General features: G+C 32.4%; 1 protein-coding gene across 6 annotated transcripts in view; it reads right to left on the minus strand.

Moving 5' to 3' along the window:
- Snx14 (sorting nexin 14) overlaps nt 1-12,934 on the minus strand; it is an 88,187-nt gene that overhangs the window by 13,570 nt on the left and 61,683 nt on the right. For 5 of the 6 annotated variants that reach the window (XM_048805039.1, XM_015499120.2, XM_015499114.2 and 2 more), the window contains 5 exons: nt 7,816-7,856; nt 7,563-7,682; nt 4,050-4,173; nt 3,605-3,769; nt 3,339-3,434 (listed from right to left, as the gene is read on the minus strand). In XM_048805039.1, coding sequence (XP_048660996.1) covers nt 3,339-3,434; nt 3,605-3,769; nt 4,050-4,173; nt 7,563-7,682; nt 7,816-7,856 — 546 coding nt within the window. Of the gene's footprint in view, nt 1-3,276; nt 3,435-3,604; nt 3,770-4,049; nt 4,174-7,562; nt 7,683-7,815; nt 7,857-12,934 lie in introns of all 6 variants that reach the window. The other variant, XR_007348442.1, reaches the window with a different exon arrangement.

Raw genomic sequence — 12,934 nt, forward strand, 5'->3', positions numbered from 1 at the left:
TCCTTGGCCCATTTGTTGATTGGGTTGTTTGTTCTCTTATTGTCTAATTTTTTGAGTTCTTTGTATACTCTGGATATTAGGGCTCTATCTGAAGTGTGAGGAGTAAAGATTTGTTCCCAGGGTGTAGGCTCTCTATTTACCTCTCTTATTATTATATAATTTATATTAATGACTTTTTTTTTTGTACTAGGGATTGAACCCAGAAGCACTTTACCACTAAGCTACATCCCCAAGTCCTTTTAATTTTTAATTTTGAGACAGGGTCTCAATTAGTTGCTTGGGACCTTGCTAATTTGCTGAGGCTGACCTCAAACTTGCAATCCTTCTGCCTCAGCATCCTGAGTCATTGGGATTACACACATGCACCACCATATCCAGTACATTAACAATTTTCAAATGTTGAAAGTCTTAAATATTTGGGATAAATCTCACTTCATCATGGTGTAGTTATTTTAATACACTCTTGAATTTGATTTGCTAATATTTTATTGAATTTTTGCATCTATGTTCATTAGTGATATTGGTCTGTAATATGTTTACTTCATAGAATGAGCTGAAAAATTTTCCTGTTTCTTTCACTAAACATTATAGAAAATTTATACAATTTCTTCTTTAATTCTCTCATAGAATGCATGAGTGAACCCATGTGGGTCTGTACTTTCAGTTTTAAATTTCATTGATTACTGAAAATTTCTGTAATAGATATAGACTTATTCAGATTATCTGTTTTTTCTTATGCTCTTTGGCATATGGTGTCTTTCAATGTATTATTCCATTCCCCTGGATTATCAAATTTGTGGGTACAGAGCTGTTCAGAGTATTCCTTTATTATCCTTTCATGTCCATGGGATCTGCAGTGATATCCTTTCTTTCATTTCTAATTAATATCTTTTCTTTTTTTCTTAGTCTGCCTAGAGGCTTATCAATTTTATTGATTTTTTTCAAAGAACCAGCTTTTGGTTTCATTAATTTTCTCTACTGATTTCCTGCTTTCAATGTTCTTAATTTGTGCTCTAATTTTTATTATTTCTTTTCTTCTGCTTATCTTAGATTTAATGTGCTCTTCTGGCATCCTAAGGTAGAAACTTGGATGATTAAATTTAGATCTTTCTTCTTTTCTAATTTATACATGCAGCACTTTTGCGTCATCTGACAAAATTTTGATACACCGTGTTTTTTTTCATTTGGTATAAAGTATTTATTATGTTTTCTAGAACATGTGTGGCTTAATCTCTAGGTACTTTGGGACTTTCCAGCTATCTTTCTGTTACTGATTTATATTTAATTCCATTGTGGCCTATGGACAAACATCATAAAATTTCCATTCTTTTCTCTTTGTTAAGGTATGTTTTATGCCTCAGAATGTAATCTATCTTAATGACTATTCAAAGTACACTTGAGAAGAATATTTATTCTACAATTCATTTTTTCTTTTTTCTTTTTTTGGTACTGGGGCTTGAACCCAGGAGTGCTTAACCACTAAGCTACATCCCAACCCTTTTTATTTTTTGATACAAGATCTCACTAAGTTGCCTGGGGGCTCATAAGTTGCCGAGGCTGGCTTTCAACTTGTGATCTTCCTGTCCCAGCCTCCCAAATCGCTGGAATTACAGGCATGTGCCCCATGCCTGGCTACTATTCTTAAATGAAGCAGTCAAAAGATAATATCCAGTTGATGGATATCCCCATCCCCATCAACTAGTTGAACTCAACATCACCATCCTGATTTTCTGCTGGCTGCGTATGCATACTTTTGATGGAGGAGTATTTAAGTCACTAACTGTAGTAATGGATTCATCTGTATCTTCCTATAATTCTATCAGTTTTTGCTTTACAGTTTGATGCTCTGTTGTTAGGTACATACATGTTATGTATGAAAACTAACCCCTTTATCATTATGTAATACCTTTCTTATCAATGATAAATTTGCTCTATCTGAAATTAATTTAGTTACTCCTGAGCCTTTTTTAGAATAATTTCCTTTTTTATTTTTATTGGTGCATTATAATTATATATAATTTTTATTAGTAGTGTAATCATCATATAGGTTGATTTTTTAACATTTTAAATATTTCACACTACACCCTCCTTGTTTGTGTGGTTTCTGAAGAAAACTCAAATTTGCTTCTCTATAGGTAAGGTGTTTTTATCTCTGTGGCTTCACTCAGGACTTATTTTTGTGTGTGTGTGTTCCCTCAGGTCCTGGTGGAGCTGCCAAGGGTGTGTCTGGGACCCACTCTGAAACTAGATATAGCATGGTATGTGAGTTTGTTAGGACAGGCTTTTTCCACACCTTTTGTCCAATTCCCAGAAGGTCTTCCACCCCTAAACTATCATTTGGCCCTATGTGAGAGTCAGGACTTTTTTCATCCTGTGATTTTTTTATAGTTTAGAAATGATGAACCAATGTGTTGATTTTGTTTGTTTGTTTCTGGTATTTATCCTACGTAGTATTTTCCTGAACTTCTTTATTCTAAGGTTTGGTATTACACATTAATTTTGGGAAATTCTCAGTCATTACTGCTTGAAATATTTCTTTCCTTCTTCCATGCCTCCCTTCCTCCCTTTTCTCCTTCATTTATTTAGTAGTCCAAATCTACCAACTTTACAAGAGAGGTGACCATCTTCCTGCTTAGTGATACCTCTGTGACTTCAATGTGCCTACCTGTGTGTTTTACCTAAATATCTCCCTACTAGACTGAGCTTTTCAAGTACTTCTTCTTTTTTTTTGGTACCAGGGATTGAACCCAAGGGCACTTAACCACTGAGCCATATCCCCAACCCTTATTATGTTTTATTTTGAGACGGTCTCACTAAATTGCTTGAGGCCTTGCTAAGTTGCTGAGGCTAGATTTGAACAAGATCCTCCTGCCTCAACCTCCCAAGTTGCTGGGATTATAGGTGTACACTACACCACCCAGCTTCAAGTACATTTTTTATATCTTTTGTACTCTGCATTGTGCCTGGAACATGGAAGGTGCTCAGTAAATTTGGAATGAATGAATGAATTCTGATCCTTTAGTCATGTACACTATTACAGCTTTTCTCATTGTATTAGTGTACAGCTGGACTCCAATAGTCACATGATGTACCACTTTGATCGGTTCAGTAAGTTACTGTTGAAAAAATCTGCCTATATTGTAGGAGTAGGAATAGCCTTGTCTTAAAGTTCTTAGTAGTATCACCAGAAAAACATTGCATTTAGTGAGTTAATTTTAATTGATCCTTCTATTTCTAAAAGAAAAACTCACAGTAAAAGTTAGCTTCAATAATTACCATACATGGTGACCTCAAAGGAGTACTAATCTGTGTGAAATTAAGTTACTTAAATATTACACCTGGAATGTAATTCATCATTTCTTCAAAAGTCTGTTTTGCTCCTTTTTGCTTATCTTGGAGAGAGCGAGGTTCAGTGTTTTCACAGAATATAGCATCTAAAAAGAGTAGAAACAAATATTTCTGAAATTTTTACCTATTTATACACAAAGCATTTCCTCATAGAAATGCCAACAAATCAAAGAAAAACAAGACCTCTTACTCTTTCAGATCCAAATAAAATCATCAAGCAAACAAACATAAAATAAAGACATGATAAAATACAAACCTCTGAAAAGTGTTATGAGTGAAACTAAACGGTGTTCCTGAAATAGTTGTTCTAGTTTACACTGAAGATAGTAATCAGTATACACTTCCAGAGTGTTTTTAAAGAGGATTCGAGTTCCCATTAAGAGATGATGAAGCCAGTCAGGAACTTGGAAAACCACCCGTCCTGAGAAAAATCAATTGAAATATCTTGTTGTTCAAGAGAAATGGATATTCTGAACTTTGTTAAATATGGAAAATACAAATAACAATGATCACTATTTTATTTGTAAACACTAGTAGCTTTAATATGGCCAAGATTAATTACACTGAATTTACATAAAAGTATTTTCAATAAAAATGTAAGTTAAAACGGGGGTCATTATTCAAAAGCATTAATTTACATCACAAGAAAAAACAAGACAGATGAATGAAAATGGTTTTAACATAAACCACTTAGATCTTACCTACATACATCAGGTAATCATACACTCCTTCTACAGTCATCACCTCCATAAAATAATTCTGATTTTGCTTTCTTTCTGTATTCTCGGCACGGTTTGCATTATTCTTAAACAGATCATTGAAAAGCTAAAGAAAAAGTTGAAATAATAAAGAGAGATTCAGTTTATTACATTTATTGATGATAATCACTAAGGCTAAAGTAACATAGAACAAAGGTATTTAAACCTTTTCCAATCAAAATAATATCAGATAGATTTATGCCCAATATAAAAACAAAAAACAAATTCCTTCCAAAATATTACATAAAACTCTACATGCACTTGAGACACAAAAGATAATTCACTAACTATAAAAACAAAAAAACTCCTTTGTCTTTATATATCAAAAGGAATCAAGTAACTAATAAAGAAGTGTATGGGGAGAGAGGAGAAACATGTTGGGGAGTGATACTGGCTAAATTGTATTGTTATATGACTATTATGTGCATGTATGAATATGGAATAACAAATCTCATTATAATGTACAACTATAATGCACCAATAAAAATTATAGGGAAAAAGATGAGTAAATATATTACTGATAGTTAATTTTAATAATAGTATGATTTAAAGATTATAAATCATTTTTTATTAATGGGTAGAAATGAAAATTTAGCTTTAAGCAAAGTTTATTTAGACAATAATATCCATTGCCAAGAAATTTCTAATCAGTGAAAAAAAAAGCAACATATGGAGAAATACTAATAGTAAAAATGATGAAATAAAACTAAGTCTCAGCCCTACTTACTCCCCAAACATGCAAAAAGTCCATTATCAATAATAATAATCCAATATACCTGAGGTAACTAATTTTAACAAAAGCATTTAGTCATTCATACATTTATTCAATAAACACTTATTATGTACTTTCTACATACTAGATAGCTTGCAAAGAACTAGGAATTCAAAGATAGATCCAAAATTTAACATTTAATAGAAATAAATGAAGCATAAAACAGGGAATATAAGAGAAATATAGTATAGGAGCCTGTAGAGGAAAGTATATTCAGTTTTATCTGAAGATGGAATTTTCAAAAAGCTTCCAAGAAAAGTTTTATGAGAATAGAGATCTATTGGCTTTTGTGTCAGATATTCTTAACCCAGAAGCTTAAGCTTAAGACATATTTCCCTAACTCAAGAAATGTGAAAAGGCTCACCCTGCTGATTCAGTCCCCTTACTCTTCTACTTTTAAAATTTTTAATTAGAAAACAGTAATATATGTAAACATATACACACCCAGTCATACATATACACACACACACACACACTCACACACATTTATATATATATATGTATATATATATATACACACACACATTACAAAGTAATAGTATAGTAAGTCTGGAAAAGAGGAAAAAAACCACTTCAGTTAATGCCACAACTTTTATATATTTCCTTCTAGCCTATATGTATACAGTTGTAATCAATGGGGTTCAAAAACTGTATTTCCTATTTTTTTTTCATTTAGTACCATATCAAATGTCTTTTTTTTTAATTTTTTAGTTGTAGTTGGACATAATACCTTCATTTCACTTATTTATTTTTATATGGTGCTGAGGATCGAACCCAGGGTCTCGCGCGTGAGCCACAGCCACAGCCCCTCAAGTGTATTTATGGTGCTTTATTTTGTGCACAGTATTAATTTATCTGCTACAAAATATTCCCTGAATTCCTCAAAATAATTAATCATTTCTGCAATGTTAGACTTTCATGTATTTTCCAATTTCTATAAATAATACTTTAATAAACATCTTCACACACTAAAGGCTCTTGTATTAAAATTTTCTTTTGACATATCAGTAGCATTTGAGCCATGAGGTCAAAGAGTATAAATACCAGATGATGATTTGTTACACAGTACCAAATTCCTTTACCTAAAGTTTGGGTCCATTTACAAGCCACCAGGCAAAGTAAATTCCAAGTTTGACAAAACTTTCAAAAAACTGTTATGCAGATATATCCTGAGAGCACTAAAATTCACACTCCAGTATAAATCCTATTTCCTTGCATTTCCCCTGAGTAGTCCTCTGTAATCCTAACCATTAGATCTCTGTAATCCTAACCATTAATCTTTAATATTCCACCACTTTGCATATATAGTGAAGGTCACCTAAAAAAAATGATTTCACCTAAAAAAAAGGTCACCTAAAAAAAAGACTTACTCTGAGAGCCACTTACAATGCTTAAGGAAAGGGGAGGAAAATATTAAGGCTTATAACTAAATTTCTCCTCTTGAACATCTTCATTAGAAAACAGTAATAATACAGTAGGTCTGAAAACTTACTTTATAATGATGTTTAGTACAGTTTTTATGTTCCATAAAGATAGATACAAAGGAACAACTAAAGAAAGCAAAATGTACATTGACACAGACAAAGCAAACTCCACAAATGAACTTAACATGGGCCAAAAGTCTTTAGCCACTATATTTTCCAGGTCACTAAATAGGTTTACCTTCTCTGGTCTTCCCCACCCTGTGGTCCTGTGCTATGTATGCACTTATTACTCAAGAACCTTTAAAACTAAGCAGAGTTTTAAAATGCAGGAGATTAGATCCAATTCCTGTTTTGCCTGAAATTATCTGCAGATAAGAGTAAACCATTATTTTAAAAGATAGTAGAATCCAAGTGAGATGGTATACCTCTATAATCCCAGCTACTCAGGAGGCTGAGGCAGGAGGATCTCAAGTTTGAGGCCCACCTTAGTGACAGCCTATCTCAAAATAAAAAATAAAATGGACCAGGCATGGTGGCACATGTCTGTATTCCCAGAGGCTTGGGAGGCTGAGAAAGGAGGATGTAAATTCAAAGCCAGCCTCAGCAACAGTGAGGTGCTAAGCAACTCAATGAGACCCTGTCTCTAAATAAAATACAAAATAGAGCTGGGGATGTGGCTCATCGGTTGAGTGCCCCTGGGTTTTCAATCCCTGGCACCGAAAGAAATAAAAAAATATAATGGCTGGGATATGGATCAGTGGTAGAGCGCTCCTATGTTCAATTCCAAAAAAAGAAAAAAGAAAGATAGTAGACTTGGGGGAAATTTTTTTCATTATTAAAAAAAAAAAGCATAAAAGCATAATAATAACAATTTTTTTTAAGTTTGGATAGTTTTAAACAGTGTATCAGACATCACTGAACACACATAGCTGGAGACTGATCAGAAAATATAGATAAACCAGAAAGTCATGGAAACAAGGGAGACAGAAAATATGAGAGAAAGAAATTAAAAGACATGGAAAATAGAATGAGAATTAAATCAGTGTTCCAAAAGGAAATAGAGAGGGACTCTTATGGAAAAGGCAATATCTATGGAGATAATAGCTAAGAATTTTCAAAATTGATAAAAGAACTAAGGCTAGTAAAGTAACAACCCCATGATCATCCTTCTGTGTAGCCACACTCCTGTATAGTCCCCTCCCGCATCAATTATGGACTTGGCGACACGATTAAACAGTTCTTTAACACAACACACAATACCTTCTTGTTGTTTTCTGATGTAGGGCTGAGAATGGTCAGTTCGGGTCTACTTGGTTTAGGTTTTGGAGATTCACAAGAATTAATGAAATTCAAGATGAAAGGTTCCAAATGCTGACCTTTCTGTGGTGACAGATCATTGTCAGAAAATTGAAAAGATTATGACTTTTAGTATCAAATAAACCATTAAAATTCATTAATGTTTACATGTGTTTATGCCTATCATATTATAAATACATAGAAATCAGTTATTCACCTCTTTCATCAGTTTTCCAGGAACAGACTTTATAATTTTCCCTGTAATTAAAAGTAAAGCATTAAATTTTATGAAGGCATAATACACTTTACAACTGCTTAAATGAATATTTCATTAAGTAATTTCAAATAGCAAATAGTCAAGAAAAAAGTAAAACTGTAAAGAGTATTTATGATTGACCATTTCAGATTCAACAAAAATTTATAATAAATATGGTATTCTGAACTATGTACAGATACACTTGGAATTTACTTAAAAATAATCTAAGTGAAGTGGGAGGTGACAGAAGAGATAGAACAAGCCCAGTGTTGATAACTGCTGAAGTAGAGTGAAGAGTTCATTATACAATCAACTTTTGTGTATATTTGGAAATTTCCATAAAAAAGGTTTTTTCAAAAGATTTTAAACAATTAATATATAATGATCTATAAAGACATATAAAAGCTAGTCAAAAGCCAAAAAAGTTTTAAGATTCGCTACATTTAAACTATTTGAATAGCTCATAATCTAAATTTTCAGATTAAGAAAGTCAGATTTAAGAATTTCAACTCAAATTCTGTTTGCCAAATTACTTCTTCAGCTCAATTTAGAAAAAAGTAGGCATGGCAACAGCAGGCAGTAGTTATAATTTTAAAAAATGTAGAAACCTACCCCTTAAAAAACCTCATAGACTGTTTCCAAATTCCTTAAATTATAGGTTTTATTCTACATGTTTCCTTCTTGTACATATTATTATTAAGTCGAATAATTTATTCAATATGATATCAAGTAAAATTTATATCTTTTATACTTGCCTGTCTCCTAGCCTTTCCTGTCTTATAAAACTTCTTCAACTGGATTCTATAAACTCGGTACATCCAAAACACCATTTAATTATCCCCTATGTCAATAAATAACAGTATTCATCCAGTTGTTCAAATAGAAACTTGGATAATCTTTGTTCATTTTTTTCACTTTCAGTGAAACCTAATCAGTAATCAAGTCTTACTCAATTCTATTTTCTAAACATCATATTAATAACTATTATAACATAAAATGTCCACACAATTTCCCCTGATAAGATCACACATACCAGATAGTTTGGATCAACTAAATGTGTTAATTTTAAAGGGATTAGATGGAAGCCAAGCACTGACTTGTAGTATTTAATTCATAATTTAGTTCCATATACATAATTAAAATTACATTATATAAAATATATTAAGAAATATTGCTTTTATCTCATTTTAACAGTTTTATTCAAACATACAGCTTACAATAGTTCAGTCCAGTTTGAACTTTACATAACAGCAATCATGCTGTATTTATTCTTTTGTGCCCTGCTTCTTTTATTCAATGTTATGTTTTTAATTTATCCACTTTGCTGCAAGTAGCTTCAAGCTATAGGTATTCAATGTTATAAACCTACCACAGTTCATCTATTTATTCTACTGCTGATGAACGTTTATGCTGTTTCTAGTTTGGATTACTACAAACAATACTGCTATGAACATTTTAAGCATGGATACAAGAGTCTCTGGAGTAAATATCTCACACAGAAATTACTAGAGCATTCAGGGTTTTTTGTGTGTGTGTGTTTGTTTTTTTCTTTTGTGTGTGTGTGTGGTGCTGGGGATGAACCCAGGGCCTTGTGCATGTGAGGCAAGCACTCTACCACCTGAGCTATATCCCAGCCACACCACTCAGTTTTTATAACAAACTATTTTTCCAAGCTTTCCAATTTATATTTCTACTAAGAGGTCCTGTTACTTCATATCTGCACCAACACTTGGCACTTGGTATTATTAGATATTTTTAAATTTAGATCAACATGTTGCTATCTCAATATGGTTTTAATTTGCACTTTCTTGGTTATTAATGAAATAACATACCTTTCCATATAAATGTATTTGCTATATAAATTCCACCTTTGGTGAAGCCCCCTTTCTTCCTTCCATTTTTCTACTGCAATGTCTTCTTAATGTATTGTGTAAACTCTTTACATATTCTAGACCCAAGTTCTTTGTTGGTTTTACGTGGTAAAAATAAATTTTTCCATTCTGTAACTGTCTTTTCATCTCCTTGTCATCTTTGTGAACAAATATTCTTGTTTTTAATGAAGTTAATATTATTTGATATTTTCTTTTCTTGGTTAGTGCCTTAAGAAATTTGTTTTGTGGCTGGGCATGGTGGTGCACACCTATAATCCCCACAACTGGTAGGACTGAGGCAGGAGAACTTCAAGTTTGAGGCCAGCCTCATGAACTCAGGGAGGTCCTCAGCAACTGAGTAAAACCCTGTCTCAAAATAAAAAGGCTGGGATACAACTCAGAGGTTAAATACCCCTGGGTTAAATCCTGGTACCAAAATAAATAGACAAATAAATAAATCTGGTTTGTGAATGTGAACAGTTTATATCCTGGTTTTTGCTTTATTTTGTTTTGTAAACTATGTGCTCATTCTGTCATCTCAGTGCAAAACTGATACTCAGATTACTAATGATAACCTCCTTTCCTTAAAAGTATTTTTATTAAAAAATACAAAAAACTATTTTTGCATTTTGAGTAAATAAGAGACAGCATTAAAATAATCTTTTGTTACTTTAAGGTCATACAGCTATTTATTCTCCTTTATATCCGTCTAAAATCTTTACAGGTGTCCATGTAGAACTTTATTTCACCTAAATTTTTGCTTTTGTTTGATTTGGGTGGTTTTGTTTTCCCCTGTTCAAATGTATAGTCAGTGCCCCAGAAGCATTTCTTTAAAAAATCCATTCTTTCCCATTCTGAAGAATCACGATCACAAATCAGGAGTTCACAGATGTATAGATTTGTCATGGGGCTCTCTGTTCTGTTCCATGGGTCTACTGATTAATACGATATTATAAATCAAGACAAATAACAGTTCTTCAAACTGATTTATCTAAAGTATGTTAGCATGTGTCCTATTCTTGTTCACAGAAATTATAGTGAGCTTCTCAAGGTGTATACACATACACACACACACACACACACACACACACACAATCATGTCTGATTTTGATTGAGAATGAATGGTCTTATACATATCTATTAGATTTATTCCCCGATGCTAATTCTAACAACCTCCTCTAAATTGCTGCCAAATATATATAATTCTGAAACCTAAATCTGACTGCATAACTACTGTTTAAAGTCTACCAGTGTCTCTTCTTTCCTGCTTATAGGATCAAGTTCAAATTCCTTACCATTACAAATTTAGCCTCACTCTCTTATATGTACCACACTTTCTAGAACCTCCACACATTTCCATTTGACTCCCTCTTCCATGCCTCTTGTGTATGCCAGTGCCTCCAACAATCTCCTCCTAGTGATTTCTACTAATCTTTCAAGATTCAGACAAAAAATATTACCCAAGAAAGGCTTTCCTGATTCCTTAGGCAGAGCCAGCTGTTCCAGTCATTCAGGTGGCTCACCAAAGATGAGTTAAATGTAAACACAGATATAATGAGAAAGTATTTAAGGAGGAAAAAAATGGTAAAAACAGGCACTGGAGTACAAGAATATAAGGGTTTCAATTTCATTAAAATGTGAAAAGAAATATTATGAAACAAAACTAGCAAGATATATTAGTTATCAAGTCATATAGTGATTTTTCAGAAGCTTAAAGATTAAGGAATTATGATTACCTATGGTAACCAAAGAGAGAACAACCAAAGGTTTTTAGATATAATCATTGCTATAGTTAGGAAGATTAATTTGGTTGTCATATATAAAGATCTTTGCAGAAAGAGGACAAAAATCCAGAAGACTGGTCAGGAAACATACAGTCCAAATAAGAAATGATAAAAACCTATTTAAGTAAATGGAATAAAGAATAAGGAGAAAGACATGAACTTAGTAAAAACTTAAGAGTTAAAACTGATAGAAACGGGGAACTAACTAGGTGTACAGTAATAGCATAAGGGAGACAATCCACGGTAACACTAAGTTTCAAGCATGTCTAAGATGACTGCAGTACCAATAATAGTATTAGGTTTTGGTTCTGAAAAGGGAATAGGAGATTATGAGGCGATGTCTGAGTAGCTATTAGAAAAGTATAACTAAAAGTCAGACTCCATTTGGAATTTTTTTTTTTTTTCAGTGCTGGGGATCAAACCTAGAGCATCATGCATACTAGGCAAATACTCTACCAATGAGCTACATTCCCAGCTCAATTTTTTTATATATTTGTATTTTTTGAGTGTACATTTATAACACATATAACATATTAATAGTCAGAAAAAGATAAAATATATGGATTTCTGTTGACCTTTTTGCTATTTAGACAAAAATAATAATTTACCAAATATGATAGCTGCAATTAAATGCTCAAATATTAAATATATAAAAAATTTTTTTCTGAAACATTATCTTCAGAAAACACTAATTTCAATCTCAACAGTCATAATAATATCCCTTTAGCAGACTAGGCTTTGATTTTAAATTTTAGATCTGCCATTAAAAAAAACCATATAATTTTAAAAAATATATATTTTTAGTTGTTGTTGAACACATGCCTTTATTTTATTTATTTTTATGTGGTACTGAGGATCAAACCCAGCGCCTCGCACATGCTAGGCAAGCGCTCTTCCACTGAGCCACAGCCCCAGCACCACCCCCACCCCAAAAAAACATATTTTTAAAAATACAACAAATGTAAGCTTTCTGACACATCTTCAATTTCCTTTAAAATAGTGCAATTACGAATAAAATAATCTACAGACTGTAAAATAATTTTGCTAATAAAAAAGTTACTTTGAAATGAGATGAACATTATTACCCTATGAATGGGTATGATTGCATGAATGGTGAGACTCTAGAGAAATGAAAAGTTGTGCTCCATTTGTGTAAAAAAATAAAATTAAATTTAAAAAATTATTTTGAAACTAAGGGTCAATATTGTATTCATCCTTTAAATTGTCTTCCTAAGTTATTAATGAAAACTCAAAGCAAATTTGAAATCTGAAATTCAAAACAGCAATGTTTCCACATAGATGATTCCTTATGTACCTTTCATGTCAGAGTTATCTAGTCAATGACTAATTAAACTTTAAATAAAATTAATGTATAGAGAGGCTGGGGATATAGCTCACTTGATAGTACGCTTGCCACGCACACAC

This window comes from Marmota marmota, unplaced genomic scaffold (assembly GCF_001458135.2).
Source record: "Marmota marmota marmota unplaced genomic scaffold, marMar, whole genome shotgun sequence".
In the NCBI taxonomy this organism is placed as follows: Eukaryota; Metazoa; Chordata; class Mammalia; order Rodentia; family Sciuridae; genus Marmota; species Marmota marmota.